At 44.8% G+C, this 21,106-nt stretch overlaps 1 protein-coding gene across 2 annotated transcripts in view; it reads right to left on the bottom strand.

The window, feature by feature from the left end:
- SPATA13 (spermatogenesis associated 13) overlaps positions 1–10,836 on the bottom strand; it is a 141,542-nt gene extending 130,706 nt beyond the window's left edge. For both annotated transcript variants that reach the window (XM_035003674.1, XM_035003675.1), the window contains exon 1: positions 10,520–10,836. In XM_035003674.1, coding sequence (XP_034859565.1) covers positions 10,520–10,756 — 237 coding nt within the window. In that variant the 5' untranslated portion in view covers positions 10,757–10,836. The remainder of the gene's footprint in view (positions 1–10,519) is intronic.
- Positions 10,837–21,106: the final 10,270 nt, after the last annotated feature.

Here is a 21,106-nt window from a genome sequence, read left to right as displayed (position 1 = left end):
TGAATTCCAGCATAGATTACCCAGTCATGCACCCGCAAGCAGGTGTGGCCACCTGCCTGTTAGGCCATCGGTAATTATCAGCTCTCTCTCTCCCACTTCCTTTGAAACCATTCACCTAACCCTTGAGACATGTCCACTATTACCTGCATCACACTGTGCGAGAAGCAAGGGGCATTGTAGTCATAATGCCATACATGAGACACATCAGTGAGAGACAGTCTTCCCAGCACCGATTCTCCTTGCTCTGTCCTCCACATGAAAGCAGCCGATGCCATCAGATCTGCCCTGTGGGTTCTGAGATGAGGATCACTACTTCATCATCTTCCTTCCCCCCTTGCCAAACGGCAACCCTGAAAACATAAGGCAGCCAATGGGCAATGCTTCCCAAGTCCCTTTGCCCTCAGGTGACACAACAGTCGCTTTCCTGGGAATCTGAAACCATCCAGGTCTCCAAGCGAGCAGTTAGTGAGTGGGTGGTCCTGCCACAATTCTGAATTTCTCACTCATCTGAGGAGACAGCTATAGGATTCTCCCAGTGGGGGCCTCTCTATCCAACTAATAATCCATGAGAAGTGCATTCCAAGCTTATTCTTTCTGAGTCCTGCAGTGATGAGTTTAGACAATGGCAGAGGAAGATTTGTAACCAGGCATGTGTCATAACTGGTCGCTGGGGCATCCAGTTCTCTTTAAACAATCATATAAAAGAATACTCTTCCGTTTGGAAGAAACAGTGACAAAAACACATGATTTCAAGAGTTCTGTGGGTTTTTTAAATCTTCTCTCACTAACGACTAAAGTGCTTCCCAGGTCTTTCCAGGTGACCTGGACATACACAGAGAAGGTGGCTGTCCCAGCTCAGTATGACGAGGGACTGGGAACCCTCCTGCTGAGACAGGTCTCCTTTCACAACGTTCTTTATCCCAGACTGATCTGCACAGATACCCACTATCTTCATCTCAGAAGAAAAGTGTTCCAAGTGACACAAAGGGTTCTTAAAAATCCCCAACCTGCACTGTGTAGAGAGTAAGACCTGGCCTCTACAGAGATCCCTTTCCAGGAAAGCCAAGAAAACAGCACTGTCCTACTGACAATAGGCCATTTCCTTCATCCTTTAGAGATTCTTCATCCCAGCAGGAAAGAAAAACTAAGAGACTGGCAGTATCTGCCCATAAAAATAGAAAAAAAGGGTATTAAACTCCTATAGCATGAAATCAACAAAACTGTAATCATCTTCTTGAATAATTTCAATTCAGTAGTCCAGCATGCTCCAAAATTTAATAAACCACTTTGCTTTAGAATAATTGTCACATGGGGTTTGATTTAATTAATCTCAGCAGGCTTGAAAACAGCCCCCAGGAAGTCAATGCGATAAACTCCCTTCAGATGTGCTAGAATGAAAATGTAAGTTAACCATGCTACCAAATCAAGACATATTTAGGCAGTGGTGGCAATTTTATATGCTCTGACCTATCCACCTGTAAGCACTGACCTTGTAATGCTAGATCATTCTCGCCTCTATGAACCACTTGAAGGCTTCTGGGTCAGCACCCTTTCAGGGTGAGCCCCTCGGATGAGGGGTCAGATTAGAAATAAAGATTAGGAAAAGCAGAAACAGTTCTTGCTTCCTCCTCCAAGTTTCTTCTGTTAGAAGGAAAGCAGACCATTCTCAGAGCCCTGGGTATTCTTCCTAATTTTGAGTGGAGTTAGGAGAAGCACAGATGATCTTCCAGCAGAACCACTGACAGGCAGAAGAAAGCATACATATACTCTGTCACTTCTCCTGAGCCCCACTGCCCTGGAGGAAGATTCTAGCCCAGAAAGAAAAGCCTAGAGGAAGTTAACCTTCATCACTCTCCTCCCCTCCAAGAGTGAGATCTAATGAGAAAGGGTGAGACTGGCAGGGGGCAGGAGGGCTAAGCTCGGCCAGAGTTACAACAGACTCGACCTTGTAAGTCTGCGCTCAGCACAGTGCCTCACCCTGGCCCGAACTGCAGCTGCGTTTATGAACGAATGGTCCCTACGTCTCAAGGAGCAGAGCATCATCATTATCCAGAAGCCATCCTGACAGTGCAGAAGCACAGGACACTCTGCCAGGTGCATGGCATTTCAAGAGCTGAGCCTGGAGACAAGTGTCTGCTTCCAGATGGCTCAACACGGAACAGAAATGATTATACCGATGCCGGGTGGCAAGGACAGCAGTGGAAGGTATGAATATAACCCAGTCAGCCTGACCCCACAAGCCGCAAGTTTATAAATCACTCTTCTTACCCACACCTTGCCATGACTTGTCATTAAAAAACTAAGTGTTCAAGAGAAGCTGCCACTTTCCTTATTCAGAATTCCAGATTCATTTACTTAGTGAGGCCGAGTCTAAGACTCAACTTAGAAGGGAACTTTTATGTAATTAGGAGCTCACTCCATGTCACACTGTACAACAGAGTACGTCACTTTGGCTCCAGCATATACAGCCCCCCTTCACACACACTCACACACACACTCACACACACACACACACACGGACGGACATGCGCACAGGCACACCACAGATCATGGCCAGGAACCAAAGCTGGCACATAAAGTACCCAATCCTTTTCTAGGAAGTATAGGACACAATAGTTCTGGAAAAGTGGCCTAAGGACACAGAGAGAGACGCTCTAATGCTAGAGCTGAACTGGATTTGGTAAAACAAGTAGGCTCATCGGTAAGATGAGCCAAGCAATCGCTGGGGAGTTTAGATTTGTTTCAGAAAAGTCAAAGGTAGGGAAAACAGGGTCTAGCAGATTTTAAAACATACCATTTTAGAGAATATTTTACTTATTTTTCCTAGCTTATTTTGGATTGTTAACCTCAAATGTTTAAAACCTAAATGTACTTTGAACTGTTCTCATTTTAAATATGTAATCCTTTTGAATATAACTAAAACTGGAGATATTAATATATCCCTGCCTTCTTTACTGTTTTCAGTGAAGGTTCGGGGGATGTTATTTCAGAAGGATCCACGGAACATTTAAGCAAGGACAAGTCCTCTGAAGGCCTGTATTTCTAAAGCCTATTCAGTCTGTGAGTAACTGGAGTGATAATGGTAAGACCGCACAATGGAGGCTAGTCTTTACCATAATACTGAGCCACCTGTGTGCTGGCCATACAAAAGTTTCCCCAGTGGTAGATTTTCACTTAGTGATCGGGCAGCAGAACAAATACAGTGAATCAATTATTTCCATTTGCAGCAAACACTTAAACGTCCCAGGGCCAATCTCACAGTAAACGCCGATTACTTGCATGCCCTACACAGAAAGCGAAACCAAGCCCATAGTCTAACTTTTTCAAGAAAGAGACCAAATCAGCAGTCTGACATATGAATTCACCTACTTCTCATTGCTTTATTTAGTTTGGCCACACTACTGGGACTGATTCTGGGCTAAAAGATATGACAAACCCACAGAACTTAAACTGCATCACCGATTTCATTCTGAGGGTACTAACTGTGGCTCACTTACTCAAGCCTCCTGGTCCCGGGCAACCTACATTTTAATAACCCGCCAGGATATATTAGAATAATTGTTGCATGGGGTTTGGCGTAATTAATCTCAGCAGGGTTCAAGGAAGGCCCATGAAATCAACAGGAAAAATGCCCTTCAGATGTTCCATTATTAAAAGTTGAGGGATTATGTCACCAAAGAAGACAAGTATAGAAAAGGCTGTAGTTACAAATCAAAACCAAAATACTTACACATGCTGACAGAGAGACAGGTTTGTCCCTCCACAGGAGGAAAAGAAGGAATAAACTTGCTAGCTTGGCTGTTTGGTGCAAAGCAGCTGCTCATCAATAGTTGTCGAATTAATAAAACAATGAATGAAGGTTGATCTAATGTATGTGACAAGACAGGGCAAGCAAAAAGATTATACATCCTTTCACGTAATGGTTACAAATACATAATTTAGGATATAGTGACACTTAAATCCTAGAAAAGAGATTCGTGCCAAAGAGAGACCAAGTCTAAAGATTTATTCCAGGTTTGAAAACTGGCATTTAGGTACAAATGACAGATTAGAGTGGGTACAAAATAAACTGGGTTCAGATCCCAACTCTGCTGCTTGCTAACTGTGTGACCTTGGGAAGGCATTTACCTTTCTGTGTTTCAGCTGCCTTATCTGAAAAATGTAGATAGTAATGGTACCCAACTATTAAGTAATCCCCCTCCATGTTGTTAAGCATTGCTACTTCATGATTTTAGAATCTGGTTATATTCCAAAAATTCAAGTTTTTCCATACAGAGGTGGGAAAATGGTGCCCAGTGCTGGTGAGGCTGTGAGGGAGGACACGCTCTGTTTACAGCATGACCCTTGTATCCTTGCAAAGAGAGGGCTTGGAGAATTAGATGTGGAGATTCATGGCATTGGGCTATTTCACCTCTAAACTCTCAGAACAAAAGACGGGACCACCAGGAGATCTCTAAACCAACAAGCATTTGACGATCAACAAGTATGCATCAAACAATTGAAATGGTTCATCTCTCCTCCTGCTGCCAGAAAATCATCAGCGCCTCTGCCAACAGATGTATACGAAGCACTTACTACTACGCACCAGGCACTCTGCTAAGCAAGAATGGACTCATTTCATCCTCCCAACAGCCAACCACAGTGATTCCCAAACTTCGCTGCACATGGAAAGCTGCTAAAAATTCCAATGCCTAGGTCACACCCAAAACCAATCACAGTATTTGGGGTGGGAATAGGTATCAACTTTAAAAAAAAAAACCCTGGGTAATTCCAATGTGCAGCAAAGTTTGAAATGCTTACCTATGGGCTGGGTTCTGTTACTACGTACATTTTTCAGATAAGGCAACCGAGGCACAGACAAGTTAGTGCCTTCCCAAGATCACACAGCAGAGCTGGGATCTGAACTCAGTTGGCCTAGTGCCAAACACTAAGAAATGATGTCAGGTAGAGGTATTAGAGAGATAATATAAATCAGTAGTGTGCGATGAAATGAAGTAGGGGGAGCAGAAGAAATTGTGAGAATGCACATATACTGGGCAAAGAAATGCAGGACGTGAGGATGGCTGTGGACCTGAAGAAAATCCTACCCAATCTAACCAGGTAGGAACGGAGTTTCCACTTTCTGAAAAGCTTATCATGTAGCCATGAAGATTAACTGTTTGGGACCTCTGGAAAGCACATGTTCTAGAACAGTGGTTCTCAAACTTTGGCCTTCTGAAGCTCTCAATAGGTCTGGGGGAAAGCCCTAGAATTTGCTCTTCTGCCAAATCCCCAAGTGATACTGAGGCAAAACCACTGCTCTAAACATACTGTAACAGTCATAAATGATAAGCTGGGAGCTACAGCCATGCAGAAGGGTTCAGAGTCCCTAGGGTCACCAAGCTGAAGTCTGTCTCCCCACCTCTGCTTATTCAATCTGGCTGAATCCATCTGTCTTATGCCTCCTTCTATCAGCTCCTTCCCCAACCTGCTCATCCCATTCAGCCCAGGCTGTAGTTAACTCCTCCTCCAGGAAGTCTTCCTGGATCCAAGATCTCTCATGTGCTCCCTAAACCCCCTCCCCATAAACTGATCACTACACCTGCTACACGTTTCAGGACTTTCCTTTCACACATCTACCTCTCCCACCGGACAGGAATGTGAGCCTCCTCGAGGACCATGGCTGTTTCTGATGACTCCATCCATCTTCAGCATCCAGCACAGGCCTGGCACATAAAAGGTACACAATAAGTGTGCATATGTGAGCACGCCATTCCACCAGGAAGGGTGGAAATGGAGATTTCTGAAGTAGGAGCTGGTTTTCTCACAGCTATAGATGATTCCAATGTATAAACTGGATGTGTTTCAATGTACATGTGTAAGTTATTTTAGGACACAGGACTCATTCATCTCTCTGTGTATCATACGTGGTGGGTAAGTACTAGGGCCTGACCTCAGAAATGTGTTTAATGTGACTGTTATAATTTTAACACTCAAGTACAAGACTGCTCACTGTTTAGATTATATAGAACGATAATTTCTACGGAAGACTGTGATCAAAGTTCCAGTAGCAGGAACGCATCTCATTCCTGGCCTCCTGCCCCTCTGTTTTAAGACAATAAAATCTTGGACTCGCCCTCCCCTTGCACCTGCCCTAGACCATGAGCAAAGATCCCAGTTTCCCACTTTCCTGCATGCTGCCTCCCTCCACCAAGACTTTCCAGTCTGTCTAGTCATTTCAGACCTGTGTTCTATTTTTCTCCAAGGACAGCTTGCCAATCTTAGAGAACAAACTCTGTCATGGTGTTAATGGGGACTGAGGGAAAGACTGGCTGCCCCCTTCTTCCAAGTTAGCCATGCAGAGTCCTCTCAGAGCTCCCCAGTCTGGCTGAATCCAGAGAGTGAGGCTGGGAGGCAGGGGAAGGTTCCAGTCCAGATCTGGCAGGCAAGTGTGCTCAAAGATATTTTGAGTCAGGCACATGGTCCCTGAAATTACAATGTTGCATTCTCATTTCTTCCACAATGACACAGAGTGGTCCTACTGCAGGGAAACGGGCGGAGGCTGTATCTGACTGAGAAATTGGGTCCTTTAAGGTCCTAGTTAAGATGAGGTAACAGTTCTATGTCTAGGACATTTGAACATTAGGACCACAGGTTGGGGCATTACCTGTATCCACAAATGTGGACATTCTGACCACAGTCACTGCCATGTATTAGAAACCTATAACATTCTCTCTCCTGGCATTGCCGCAGCTCCCGGTGTCCTCTCAGGCAGTGATAAAGCGCCATGTACACCCCAAGTGAGACAGACAGGGATGGGCCCTGGCACTCCTATGAGCCCTGCCCCCACCTCTCATGTTGCATCAGCAACTCAGCAAGCAGGAACCATGGAGTTCGTAAAAGCCTCTGCCTGAGGGAGTTACAAGGCACAGAGGAGACAGACACATGGAAGCATACACCCAGATCTCCTGAGCCAGGCAGCCCGGTGCTCCAATCTCAATCTTGTCACTTTCTGTGGGGCTTTGGCCATGACAACGTTCCTCACGTCCCATTTTCTCAACTGCGAAAGGGGAGCAGGGAAACCTAACTTGCTCTTCAGTTCTAATGATCCTCATCTCAACCATAGAACACAGATAACTATTTGAGCGACTATTCCCTCAGTTCTCCCAAGGATGGAACCTAACCCCCCTTCTCATTCTAGAAGCATCAGAGAGAAGTTAATTACATACAACGTATACCTTAGGGCATCAGGTTTAATTCTGTCAAGAAAGACTGATACAGAATGAGTTGAGCAGCATGGGTAAATACTACCCTCCAGGTTCCCTGAGGGTTCCTAGGGGGAAGGCATTAAATAGACAGGCAGGAGCTGGGAATCAGGAGGGCATGGCTGGAAGTCCCAGCCCAAGAGAAGGGGGAGAGCATGGCAGGGCCAACACAGAAACAAAAACTAACCTGACATGCTCTCCCCCTTCACTTCTGTTTCATTTGAGATGCAAGGATGAAGGGAATCATGTGAGCACTTTGTACCTAATGCATTTCTGTCTGCAAATGGAAAATACAATTAAACATTACAGTTACAGATCTTCAAACTGCCATGTATGATATAATTTGCCTCTAGAAAGAAATGTACATTTGGTGTTCCTTCCTGATGCTTTGGAAATAACAAAATTACTTCTTTCTAAAACTTCTGAATTTATACTTCCGTGATTTTATGATCCCATTTATGCCATTACATATCTCAAGAGCAAACATTTTTAAGTGTTCAGCTTTCAGACAAAAAAAACCCAAAAAAACAAACCAACAAAACAAAAAAAAAAACACCCAGAAAAACCACTGACAATTTCTATTTTAAATGAATCCTCCCAAAGCCTCTTAGCTCAGGAAAGGAAGAGGAAAGAAGGTTCATTGTTTTCAGCAGCAAGCAGAGAGGTCAACCCACCAAGCTGTGGGGGCAGGCATGAAGAGCCCTGGACCAGAGATCAACAGATCTAGGATCTAAAGCCAGGTTTCCTATCCTTTGGAGACTGCTGCTTTCCCTTGGACACATCATTTTACTTCTCTGGGTCACAGTTTCCTCATCTGTGGAGTGTAAGATCCCTTCCAGCTAACAAAACATAAACCTTTACCTACACTCTGCTTCAGTATCTGCAAAAGGGGAAATATCTGCCTCCAACTTTCAGGAAGGTGAATACCAATAAGGAAGTATTTGAACAAAGCTTTAAGATTATATAATGAAATAGAAATAAACAAGATTCATAAAATCACGGGGCTATCACAGGGGGACCCTAGAGGTCTGGCCAGCTAGCTAAAGTGGATCTCAACTCTCAATGCACAGGAGACAGTTGGCAACAATCTTTCTTCTAGTACCCCTGTAGCTAAGGGGACCAGCGTATTCTCTTCAGGAAGCCAATTGAAAGCAAGCTTGAATTGACAGCCCAGGTAGTGTCCCCAGTCTTTCCAAAGGACATTAGGCATTAGGTTTTCCCCCTGCACTATTTTACAGGTATGGATAATATGCCCTCAACTGGTGGAAACTGTAGACTAAATAAAACGTGCAATTAATGACCTCATTTCCAAAGCCAAATCCCAGCCCCCGTCTGAGTTCAGAAGTTCCTACGGCACATAAGCTCAGCACCTGGCTGAGGGCTCCACCACTACAGAGCCATGAGAAATCGGGCCCGTTACGTCTCTCAGCCTCTCTTGTCTCATCTGTAAGATGGAGAGAGTAATAGTATCTACATTTCAGGGATCTGAGGAGGGTTAATGAGGTATTATTACATGTAAATCCCTCAGAAGAGTGCCTGGCCCAGACTAAGTGTTTAATAAGTACATTTGTATTGATATCAATAGTAACATAATTCAATAACTATGTATATGATACTAGAGCAGAAAGGAAGGTCCTGAAACCCAGGGCACTCCTGGGGAAGGGGAAGTGGCTCCCTGCCTCCACCTCCTAACCCTTTCAGATGGTCTGAAATTAAGATGTCCACAAGGTAATGGAGGACTGATTGGAAAAGAGGGGAAGGAACCGAGGGTTGGTGGTGGCATAGAAAAATTACAACCAAAGGAACTGAAACAAGGTGTGCTGTGAAGGCAGCAGCAAGGAAAGCACTTGCTGAGAAGTAAGTAAAAGGCAAGAAAGCACCATGTGGGAGAAACTGGGGAGAGAATCAAGATGCCCGCACATGCGTAGCACAAATAAAAAAGCAGATAATCATCCTGGGTGGAAGGAAGATGGCAAATTTGGGGGCCAAAGGAGGTAACTGAAAATTACAATATGGGCTAAGAAATAGTCACATAAACCTCTGGAGGATGTGGGGGCAGAGAACGAGGTTCGGCAGCACAAGGAGGAGTGCATAATTAACAGGCACCAGGAAGGAGAACAATGGAGTGAGGAGGTTTGCAAGTTGGGGGACATGAAGAGAAAAGGTGCATTTGTTATGAAAGGCTGAAAAATAAAATGGAGTGAGGCTTCTGTGCCTGTTAGCAAAGGAAAGCAAAGAACTGGGAGATCTAAAGGGGGGTTATGGGGAAGAAAACACCAGGCAACACAGAAAATGAGATGAGGTGCAGAGAAAACCTGGGGGGGAGGGGGGACTGGGGTTTGATTTTGGATAGCCTTGGTAATAAGTGCTCGCTAAATTCAAATTATTGTTCTATTATTAACATTATCATCCAATGCTGGGAAGCAACTAACCCAGAGAGTTTTGTTTGCTTTGGTTTGGTTTGTTTTTTCGCACTTGGAGGGAAGGGAAATTTGCTCAGGCTCTGTAACTTTGCGCAGTCCGATAGGTGGCCCGCCAGCACAGTCACCTGAGTTCCCCCTGAAGTGGGCAGCACCGCGGGCTTCTACCTTACTGGGGCTAGTATGCAAATTCCCGCACCACGTCAACCACAACTGGAATCAAACCAACTCCAGCAACTCCCTCCAATTCAGAGGCGACAGACTCCGGGTCCCACCGGTCTTTCTCGTGAAATGAGACCCAGCTGGGACCTGAGGAGAAACTTGCTTTCAAAAACTAAGTTCTCCGACCGCATCCGCAGTAGGGCCGCCAGCTGCAGCAGACCTGGGCCGGGGCCGGCTGCACCGGTCGCGCCACCGGAGGGAGCGGAGCCGTGAAGGGAATACCCGCCGCACCAGGCTCCCCGAACCTTTGTCCTCCCTCCCCGCGCAACCTCGAGGGCCAGGCCCAGCGAGTCGGGAGCTCGGGGTAAAGTTTCAGGGTAATCCCCGAACGAGTCGTGCCGGAGAGGGCCTCTTCCAGGAGCACCGGCTGCACGCGCTCCCCGGGGGCAACGCCGCTGGCCGAACCTGGGGGGTGAGTGGGCTGTCGCCGAGCAACCACTTCAGGGCACCAACAGGTGGGCAGCCCGGGCGGCCCCGAGAAGCGGCCAGGAGGACGGAGCAGGGCGTCCTCGGGCTCTGAGAGCCGTCGCTTGGGACTAATTCCTCTCCCCCGGCTCCCAGCTAACAGCCCCGGGCGCCTGCCCCACGCCCCGCGCGCGCTCCGTACAGCTGCACGCCGGGGTGCAGCCTCACCTCGCGCGGCTCCCACTCGGCGGAGCCTCCAAAGCCTGTGGATCCAAGACGTCTCTGCGATACAGGGCCGGTCCCGATCCCGCGGAGCTCGGAGCACGCTGGGCTCTCGCCGGAGCCTCTGCTCGGGTGCGCTGCCTCTGGGCTGGCGGCGGGAGGGGCGGCCCTAGAGAAAGCGCGGCGCTGAATCCCGCCCGCGCCGCTGCCGCCTGGCTCCCAGGCCACGCCCCCAACCCGCATCGGCCACGCCTCTAGCCCCGTTCTCAGTCCACTTAGGCCACGCCCCCGACCAGACTCTCCATCCACACCCCCAGCCCTTCCACGCCCCTCGTGCCAAGACCATCCCTGCCACAGCCCGGCTGCCACCATCTTCCCAGCCATTCCCAAGCCCCCACGGCATCCCCCATCTCCGATCAGGTTATCCCCCAGCCACGCCCCTGGTCCTGCTACGCTTTCCCCCAACTCCAGCTCTTCTTGCCCTCAGCTACACCCCGAGCCCGGCTCCCTTCCAACCACCCCCAGCGACTACCCCATACCACCACCCTCGGCCCGGCCCCCCTAAGCCAGGCTCTCCCCTTACCCCCATCAACCCCCAGCCTCACGAGCCCAGGGCGGGAGGCGCCGCCTCGTCGCCCAAGCAAATCCCCCCCGCCCCAGTCCACTCGCCCCACCTCTGCCTGGGCTTGGAGTTCGCTTTAGGCGAAGGAGCCGAGGCTGTGCGCATTTCCCAGCAAAGGAAACACTAGGTGTGGATTTTTAAAACTACCCTTCTCCCCAGGAACTAGGGCGAGTCTTATGTGTACTGTTCAGTGAACCCACTCAAAGCACTACCACCTTTTCGATGTGGCCCAAGGGGTAATCAGTAATTTCACATGAAAACCACAGAGGCGAAGCAGGCCTTTCTGTGCCACGACGATGTGGACCCCAAATACTCGTGATTGTTTACATGCAACTAATGACACTTACAAAGTAAACATACTTTTAAAAAGTGCCAGTTTTTAGGTGATTCATTTGAATGGTTATAATGGTTATTATGCATCAACACTACTGTAAACATGGATTATTTTTATAATCAAAGAACCATAACAACTATTTTTAAACTAAAGAACATAAAATGATTAAATTACCCAATGAAGAGTCAAAATTAACTTTATATATGCTTTTTTAAATAGTGAAAAAACTATCCCGTATAATATCAAATGGTGGATACAAGTCCTTACGCATTTGTCAAAATCCACACAAAGAGTGAACTGGAATGTAAACTCCTTCATCATAGTGCATCAATATTGGCTCATCAGTTGTAACAAATGTACCACACTGATGTAAGATGTCAATGATAGGAGAAACTTGGTGGGGAGTATATGGGAACTCTCCTTTACAGAAAAAAAAAAAAGTTTTTTTTTTCTGTAAACCTAAAACTGCTCTAAAAAAGTCTATTAATTGAAGCATACACACCAAAATATTAATGGTAATTAACTCTTAGTGGTGGAAATTTGAACAAATTTTTTTTGTTCCTTGAATTTTTATTGAAATCCCCAAATTTTTGGAAAGGAGCATATATATTTTTAAAGCAGAAAAAAACATTATACAAACAAACTATGGAAAATTTTAGAGGCATAGCATGAGAGGCTAATATCAAATATTCCATTTTATTTCAATTTTATATAACTTTTAAAACATCTGCCTGAAACTCTTATCAATGTTTAAATTAAATCTATTTTAGTATTGTTAAAAAAAAGAATCTTAAGGGCTACATTGAGTTTTTTAATGATCTCTTTAGCACACATCTGGGGAGAAAATTTTGATTTTTTCTTTTTAAAAGAATCATTTTTCAGAAATGATCAACGGATCATTTCTGCCTTCTTGGAAATCATTATTAATATTTACATGCAACACTTTTTCTAGTGAAGAAAAACACTATACTAGAAACCAAGTCCTTGGGGGATTAAAGAGTCCTGGCCCTCAGGTGCATGGATCTCTGTAGAGTTAGAGGTATCAGCTTCCCTGATAGCTGTGATCCTAGGCAAGCCTTTGGCCTGAGTTTCAGTGTTCTCCTCAGGGAAAAGGGAAACCTCCCTCTCTGCATTGGTCAGAAAATGCCAAACTTTAGCCCATATAAGAATCCTGGCATCTTAGCACACACAGGTGTTTAATAATTATTAGTTTCTGTCCTTAAAAAAAAAAAAAAAAAAAACAACTTTTTTAGTGTTTTAGTGAGAATCTTGAGCTCCTAAGACAGAAGATACCAACTTGTTGGAGCAAGGCGGGATGGTTCAAGAAAAGATGAAGCCAGAGAGGGAGACAAACCATAAGAGACTTAATCTCAGGAAACAAACTGAGGATTGCTGACGTGGGGGTGGGGTGGGGGGAGGGATGGGGTGGCTGGGTGATGGACCCTGCGGAGGGTATGTGCTATGGTGAGCGCTGTGAATTGTGCAAGACTGTTGAATCACAGACCTGTGCCCCTGAAACAGATAATACATTATATGTTAATTAAAAAAAGAGGAGAAAAGAAAAGAAAAAACTCACTGAGGTGACATGGAAGGATTGGGCGCTTAACACTCAGCACCATCACTAGCTATAAGCATGAAGTGGATAAATCACCAAACTTCTCCATGTATCATTTTTCTAATCAATTAAGTGAAAGATTTGGACCAGCGATCTCTAAGTTTCCTTCAGCTTCCATCACTGCAAGGGGAATGTCAGTGTGGCTTCTGAGTAAAAAGGCCTAAGTCTCCTGTAGTGACCTCTCTCTTTGCCCACAGGACCAGCCATCACTCACTGCCCTGCAAACAAAGCTGACATGTGCATTCTACCCTCCCTACAAAAGAGAACTTCCCAAGGTTTCTTTGAACTTTTTTCCTCTCCGTGATCTGCTGCTACCAGACACCCGACTAGGTTTTTATTTTAACAGTAGCCAATCCACAGCGTTCCCCAAAGATTTCTGGCACTTTCTGCAGGAGAGTGTCCAGGGATAGAAGCTACCATTTCTCACCCAAGTGTAAGGTGCACTTTTTTTTCTCATAATTACGTCTCCAAAATTTTAATGTGTATTTCTTTAGTATTTATTGAGCACTTAATATGCTGTGTCATTGACATTCCTTATCTCCTTAAAGCCTCAAAGCAGCCCCCAAGGTACTATTATCCTTCTTGTTTTATAGATGGGGAAAACAAAAGTTCAGAGAAGGTGAATGAATTGCCTAAGGTCACCCGGCTGGTAAATGATGGAGCCAGGATTTAATTTCATGCTCCTGCTTTTAAACACTATGAAGAAGGCTGTACTGGGACTTCCCTCAGGGTTCTGAGGACACATTATGGTGTTCCCTCTGCTGAAAGTCCTCTCTCTCAGGGGTTTTTCAGGAGGAGGAACAAGGGGAGAAAGTGCTCTGTACTGAATGCTTGTCCCCCGCCCCTCAGTCCCTTATGTTGAAGCCCCACCCCCCAGTGAGATGGTTGTAGGAGGTAGGACCTTGGAAGGTAAGCAGGTTTAGATGAAGTCATGATGGTGGGACGCCATGATGGGATTAGTGCCCTACCAAGAAGAGAACTTTGGTTCTCTCCTTCTCCTTCTTCCTCTCCCTTGGGAGGACCCGGCAAGAAGGTGGCCAGCTGCAAGCCAGTAAGTGGGTCCTCACCAAACCACCAAATCTGGTGACTTGGTGGTCTTAAACCTCCCAGCTTCCAGAAATGTGAAAAAGAAATTCCTGTTGTTTAAGCCACCCAGGGTGGTCTTTTGTCATGGCAGCCAAGCTGACTAATACAGAAAGCAAACTCCTTTCTCCTTGTTTTAGATTTTTCTTTGAGGAGCTTCCAAAATGTAACCCTTTTGGCCTCGGGCCCCACCCTCTACTGCCTAAAGAGTTACCTGACTGGTGGGAGAAATCCATTGGTCCACCTAACTTATCAATAATTTATTAAAGCTTTTCACTCTTTTCGAACCTCTAAACCCAGACTACTCCAGGGAGCAATCTGAGGTCACTGTCTCTGCCTCAAGAGCCAGACTGTCACCTGGATGGGGTACCTGATGGTCTACATCTAGCTGGAGGAGCAGGAGGGCCATGCAGAGAATATTAGCAAGAACTTTTCACACAGACCCAAAGTCACAGTCTCTCATTGACTTTATCAGGCCTATCACTGACATTTTTATCTTCATCTGTCAGTCTCCAGTGTCTTGTTTCTTAATTGGTTGTGAAGGTAGGAAGGGGAGAAAAGGCAGCTTGGCTGGCCCACAGTTGCCCCTGAGGGGGGAAGGTAAAACCTGAAAGAGTATAAAAGCAAGCCCTGTGGTTCCAGGAAAATTGTTTAACCCCTCTGTGACTTTCTCCTTCTCTGTGACATGCTGTGGTGAACATTAAGTGTGATAGTGTATGTAAAATCCTAGCTCACTCTCTGGCACATGGTAAAATGCTCAATGAACGGTGAATGTCATTATTGATCAGAATGGTTAAGAAGGATTTGCGGTCTTTTACTCCACAGTTTATCAGAGCAGACATCTCTCTAAGCTTCCTAGGATGAAAGAATAATGTTTGGCACTTGTCAAATTATTTGGGCACCTAAGTATCTGTTTGAGGGAGGGTAAGGAGTGTCCAATTAATCTGGGCAGAGAGAGAAAAGCATTGTCCTTGTTCTTTGCCCAGGAGCCAGCTCCAGCATCTGTCTGTAGTGCCCTCCCTGTGTGCTCAGCCACAAAGATGCTGGAGGGAATCTGATGAATCTGGAGGGAATATGATGGGCAAGGCAGCCATAAGGAAGAGAGGAGAGTGAGCAGTAAAACCATGGCCCAGCTTTCTTACTGGCCAACCAGAATCTGCACAAAGCCATGAGTGTGAGGGGGAAGTAGCTTTTGCAGCAGCCTGGTTCCCAAGTGGTTCTGAAAGCTCTGCAAGAGCCCTCTGCCCCTCTCTGAACTGTGACTCTAGGTTTCAAGGGTGTACAGTGGGTAGACTGAGGAGGAGACTTTTCGAGAGCAATTCTCCACAAACATAGTCTTTCTCTTTGCCTCAACCAAGCAGCTCCTGAAATCCTGTCTTCTTTATTAAATTGCCATGAATGATACCTTCATCTATCAATCTTTGCTTTATCTCTCTAACCCCTTCACTGAGCCACAGTATGCTGTACAGGATGTTAATCTCATGTTAGTGATGGCACACTGGCTTCAGAAGCAGGCAGAGCTGCCGTAGGTCCTCCTTTCACTAGCTGGGTGGCCTTGGATAAGCGCTTTTGAACCTTAGTTTCATCTGTAATATAGAAATAATAACATGTACCCTGTTGTGGTGGGGAATTTTTTTTTGAGAGAGAGAGAGCAGGAGCAGGGAGAGAGGCAGAGGGAGAAGGAGAAGCAGACTCCCCGCTAAGCAGGGAGCCCGATGCAGGGCTCAATCCCAGGACCCTGGGATCATAACCTGAGCCGAAGGCAGATACTTAACCGATTGAGCCACCCAGGCGCCCCTGAGGTGGGGAATTAAATGAGATAATCTCTGTGAAGACTTTAGAATTGCCAGACCTACATAGAGTATGTAATATGAATGGCTGCTAAGAGTACACACACAGGCAAACCCAGACCTGCCTAGTGAATGCCAGAGTCTTTCTCAAGGCTCACCTCAAGTTCACTTCTTAGAAGCCTTCCCTAACTTCCCTAGGTAGGGTTTACTATTTGTATTCTGTGAGACCCTAGACCTCAGATACACTGTTATTTTAGGCCTAACCAAGGAGATTATGAGCCCCCTGAGGCAGTAAAAATTATATACATATATTTGTTTGTTTTGAGATTTTATTTATTTGTCAGAGAGAGAGAGCACAAGTAGGGGGAGCAGCAGACAGAGGGAGAAGCAGGCTCCCCGTTGAGCAAGAAGCCGGATTCAGGATTCAACCCCAGGACTCCCAGGGATCATGACCTGAGCTAAAGGCAGACGCTCAACTGACTGAGCCACCCAGGCATCTCTATATGTATATTTTTTTAATCAATAGACTTTATTTTTTTAGAGCAGGTTTTAGTTTACAGAAGAATTAATCAGGAAGTTCAGAGAATCCCCACATAACTCCTTATTCTCACCCTCAACAGTTTCCCTCCTTATTAACATACGGCATCTGTGTGGTACATGTGTTACAACTGATGAGCCCATATTGATACATTATTAATAACTAAAGTCCTTACAGCAGGGTTCACTCTTCCTATTATACAGTTCTCTGGGTTTTGACAAAGGCAGGATGTCATGTATCCACCATCACAGGATCACACAGATAGTTTCACTGCCGTAGAAATCTCTTGTGCTCCACCTGCTCATCCCTCCCTCCCCACTAACCCTAGCAACCACCAATCTCTCTACCATCCCATAGTTCCACCTTTTTCAGAATGTCATATACTTGGAATCATACAGTATGTAACTTTAGCTAGCATTAATTAGTTCTTTAAAGCGGTGCCTGGGTGGCTCAGTCGTTAAGCGTCTGCCTTCTGCTCAGGTCATGATCCCAGGGTCCTGGGATTGAGCCCCGCATCAGGCTCCCTGCTCCGCGGGAAGCCTGCTTCTCCCTCTCCCATTCCCCCTGCTTGTGTTCCTGCTCTCACTGTGTCTCTCTCTGTCAAATAAATAAATAAAATCTTTAAAAAAATTATTTGGGGCGCCTGGGTGGCTCAGTCAGTTAAGCGTCTGCCTTCGGCTCAGGTCATGGTCCCAGGATCCTGGGATCGAGTCCCAAGTCAGGCTCCCTGCTCAGTGGAGAGTCTGCCTCTCCCTTTCCTTCTGCCCCTCCCCCTACTCATGATCTGTCCCTCTCTCTCAAATAAATAAATAAAATCTTTAAAAAAAAAGATTTATTTACTTGAGAAAGAGAAGAGAGCACAAGAGGTAGGGGCAGAAGGAGAGGGATAGAGAATCTCAAGCAGACTCTACACTGAGCACAGAACTCGATCTCAGGGGCCTGAGATCACCACCTGAGCCGAAACCAAGAGTCAGACACTTAACCGTCTGTCCCACCCAGACCCCCCTAATTGCTTCTTTTATCATGGCACCCTAAGACTTCAGACACAAATTTTTTTTCCACTGATCAAAGAGATAACCTCCTTAAGGGCAGAAATTTTTTTCTTTTACTTTATTTATTGACTTTGGGATCTCCCACAACACTAGGAATATAGTAGGTACTGGGTCTTCAATAAAATAATAATAATAATATAGTATTAGATGTTATTATATCCTTTAAGGTGTATTACAAACTTGAAGAATGAAACTTTTTTTTTTTAAAAAAACAGCTCCTAACAGGGTTCTGACGGTCTAGGCAAGCTGCCAGCTCTTTTTGGCTGATTTTTATAAGTCCCATTAAAACAATAATTCTTTTCAACTCCAAAATTCTAAGCAAACTCTTAATAAGCACCAGAGCCCACAACTATAATTTGAGATGAATCACGTGACCAGTTTTGAATTTCAGCTCTGACCAAACTCTTCCATTTTAAAACCCAAGTTAATTCTTTCTTCCCCCCTGCCCCCACCAACTTCAAAAGTAAAGGAGAACAAATGGGAGAGAATAAGATGATTCATTGTTCACCTACAAGTAGCCTTTGAATAACGAGGAACAAGTTAAGGAGGCAGCTAAAGTAAATCTTAAAACAGAGGGTTACTTCACAGATCAGAATATTAACTAAGGAATATTCACAGTAAATCTCTAGACCAGGGTAGCAAGGGAATATAAATAAATGGATGTGCCAGGAAAAGGAACTATAATAATAGAATCATATTCATAGAGGTTTAAGAAAATAGTGGTAAAGCCATATACTGATCAAAGTCAATTAGACTCAAGCATTCTGGCACCTTCTTGGACTTACTGCATTGCTCGAAACGTACAAAATGCCCCCTGAACATTTTTTAGAACTAAATTTGTAATATTTACAAGTAATAAGACTGAAATGTCTCACCACCATTATGATAGCTGTCATTCTCTGAGCCAAAGTATACTTCAGGCTTAATTTCATCTTTTCTTTTTTTTTTTTAAGTTTATTTATTTATTTTTAGTAATCTCTGCATCCAACATGGGGCTCAAACTCACAACCCTGAGATCAAGAATCACATGCTCTTCCAACTGAGCCAGCCCCTACATCTTTTCATTCAATCTTTAGAGTGAGAGCACAGGTTTGGTATAAGACACAACTGAATTTCAATCCCACCCCTGCCACTTAGTACCTAAGTGACATAGAGTGAGTTACTTCATATCTCTTGCCTCAAATATTTAAAAAAATTGAAGTATAACTTAGATACCTGACAGTACATAAATCTTACATGTGTAGTTGGATGAATGTTGTGTGTGTGTATGTGTGTGTGTGTGTGTGTGTGTTGGCCAGATCCTAAGATGACCCACTATGATGCCTGCCTCTTGATGTTAGTGTCTTTATGTAAGCCACTCTCCCACTGTAGACAGAATCTGCAATTTTCACCCAACCAATAGAAAATGACAAAAGGAATAGGATGTTATGTTATATAAAGACACTCTCCTAGTGGACTGGAAGGAAATACTCATTGCTGGCTTGGTGAAGTAAATGGTTCCATTGGAGAGGCCCATGTGGCAAGGAACTGTGAGCAGCCTCTAGGACCTGGGCAGTCGGGGGGGGGGGGTTGCCCTTCAGCCAATAGCCATAAAAAAGCTGATCATAAGCTTCCTACTTCTGCAAGGAAGTAAGTTCTGCCAGCAACCTGAATGAGCTTGGGAGCACCCAAGCTTCTAGATCAGAACACAACCCAGCCCACATCTTGATTGCAACTCAGAGCCAAGGACCCAGCTAAGCTGTGCCCAAACTTTTGATCCATGGAAACTGAAAGAAAATACCCATGTGTTGTTTTAACCACATAAAGTTTGTGGTAATTTGTTTTCACATCACAGAAAATTAATGCAATATCAACGTAACCACAAGGCTGATCAAAAGATAGAACATCTCTAGCACCTCATGGGCCCTCCCAGTTAGCAATGCCCATACCCCAAGGATAAAGATTATTGTAACTGCCATCACCATAAATTAGTTCTGTTTGTTTTTGAACTTCATATAAATGGAATCAGGCAGTAGGTATTCTTTTGTTTCTGATTTCTTTTATTTAACATTGTGTCTGTGAGATTTGTCCATGTTCCACAAACAGTGGTTCATTCTTTTCCATTGCTGGGTAGTATTCCACTGTTTGAATATACCATGTCCCATTCTACTGGTGATGGACAATTAGGCTGTTTCTACTGTTGGTTACTATGCTTCTGTGAACATTCTTGAGCTTGTACTAGAAAAAAATTATACTTTTTTGGGTAAATAGCCAGGAGTGGTATTACTGGGTCATAGAGTTTGCATATGTTTACCTTTATTTGGTACCGCCAAACATTTTTTTCAAAATAGTTGTATCATTACATTCCCACAAATGATATAATAGACTTCTGGGTGCTCCACCACCCTCATTAACATTTGGAATTGTCTTAGCCTCAAAAAAACAGGGATAACAACAGTATACACCCCCTAGAGCTGTTGTGAACATCAGGTGAGAACATATACAAATGTCCTCATAAAATAGAACTTGTTTGATAAATAGTAGATAGTTATTTCCAGTTTGCTTCTCAGATCACACAGGTAGAAGTGGCTGGGCTGGAATTCAAACCCCAAGGGAAAAATTCCAAACCTCATCCTCTTTCCACCATACTTTCTTTTCTTTTTTTTTTTTTTTAAAGATTTTATTTATTTAACAGAGAGACACAGCGAGAGAGGGAACACAAGCAGGGGAGTGGGAGAGGGAGAAGCAGGCCTCCCGCTGAGCAGGGAGCCCGATGCGGGGCTCGATCCCAGGACCCTGGGATCATGACCTGAGCTGAAGGCAGACGCTTAATGACTGAGCCACCCAGGCGCCCCTCCACCATACTTTCATTAGGTCACTTCCCAGACGTTTTTTAATGGGCATCAATCTCTACAAATGTTTCAAAATTGTCTCTTTTTTTAGACTCCATTCTCCTACATAGATCCCCAGGAAGTATGTGTTCTTTCTACATGACATAAAAGATAAATAGACTTGCAGCCCCACAGTGTAAGGGTATTTGCAATTTCTTTTACAGAAAATTCTCAAACACTTTATTGCCATTTACTGTGGCGCATTCCCTCTACCAAATATCTTCTGTTGAAAGTGGCCCCGGTTGCCTTTGCTGATTTCTTCATCTAAAGAGCTTACTTTATAGTTAGTCCCTAAATTGTCAACTTCTTCACTTTCCTGCCATATGCTAATAGACCACTTGCTCTATTACTTCTTCCTCATCTACATGACAAGAACACGTTCTATTCACAAATAAAGTCAGTGAAATGGACCATAAGGATTGTGTTGGTGGCAGCAAGAGAGAAGCTGGCGAGGTAGACCATGTAGCCCAAAGACAGGACAGCAGATGGACAACGTGGTTCCCACATCAGAGGTCCTGAGACCACACAAGGATCTACTTGAAAAAAATCCCAAAGACACTTGGGCTCATCTAGCATCAAGGCTCATTTGCCAAAGGGCTAATGTGTTTGTAATGCACTGGAATGTTATAATGTTGATTTAATGTTTGTGGAGGAAAAAACACAGATGAAAAAAAAATCAGATTGAGGAC

This window comes from Mirounga leonina, unplaced genomic scaffold (assembly GCF_011800145.1).
Source record: "Mirounga leonina isolate KUSES-001 unplaced genomic scaffold, KU_Mleo_1.0 Mir_127, whole genome shotgun sequence".
Lineage (NCBI taxonomy): Eukaryota > Metazoa > Chordata > Mammalia > Carnivora > Phocidae > Mirounga > Mirounga leonina.
Note: the sequence above shows the minus strand (reverse complement) of the source record. Positions and strands in the feature narration are given on the sequence as shown.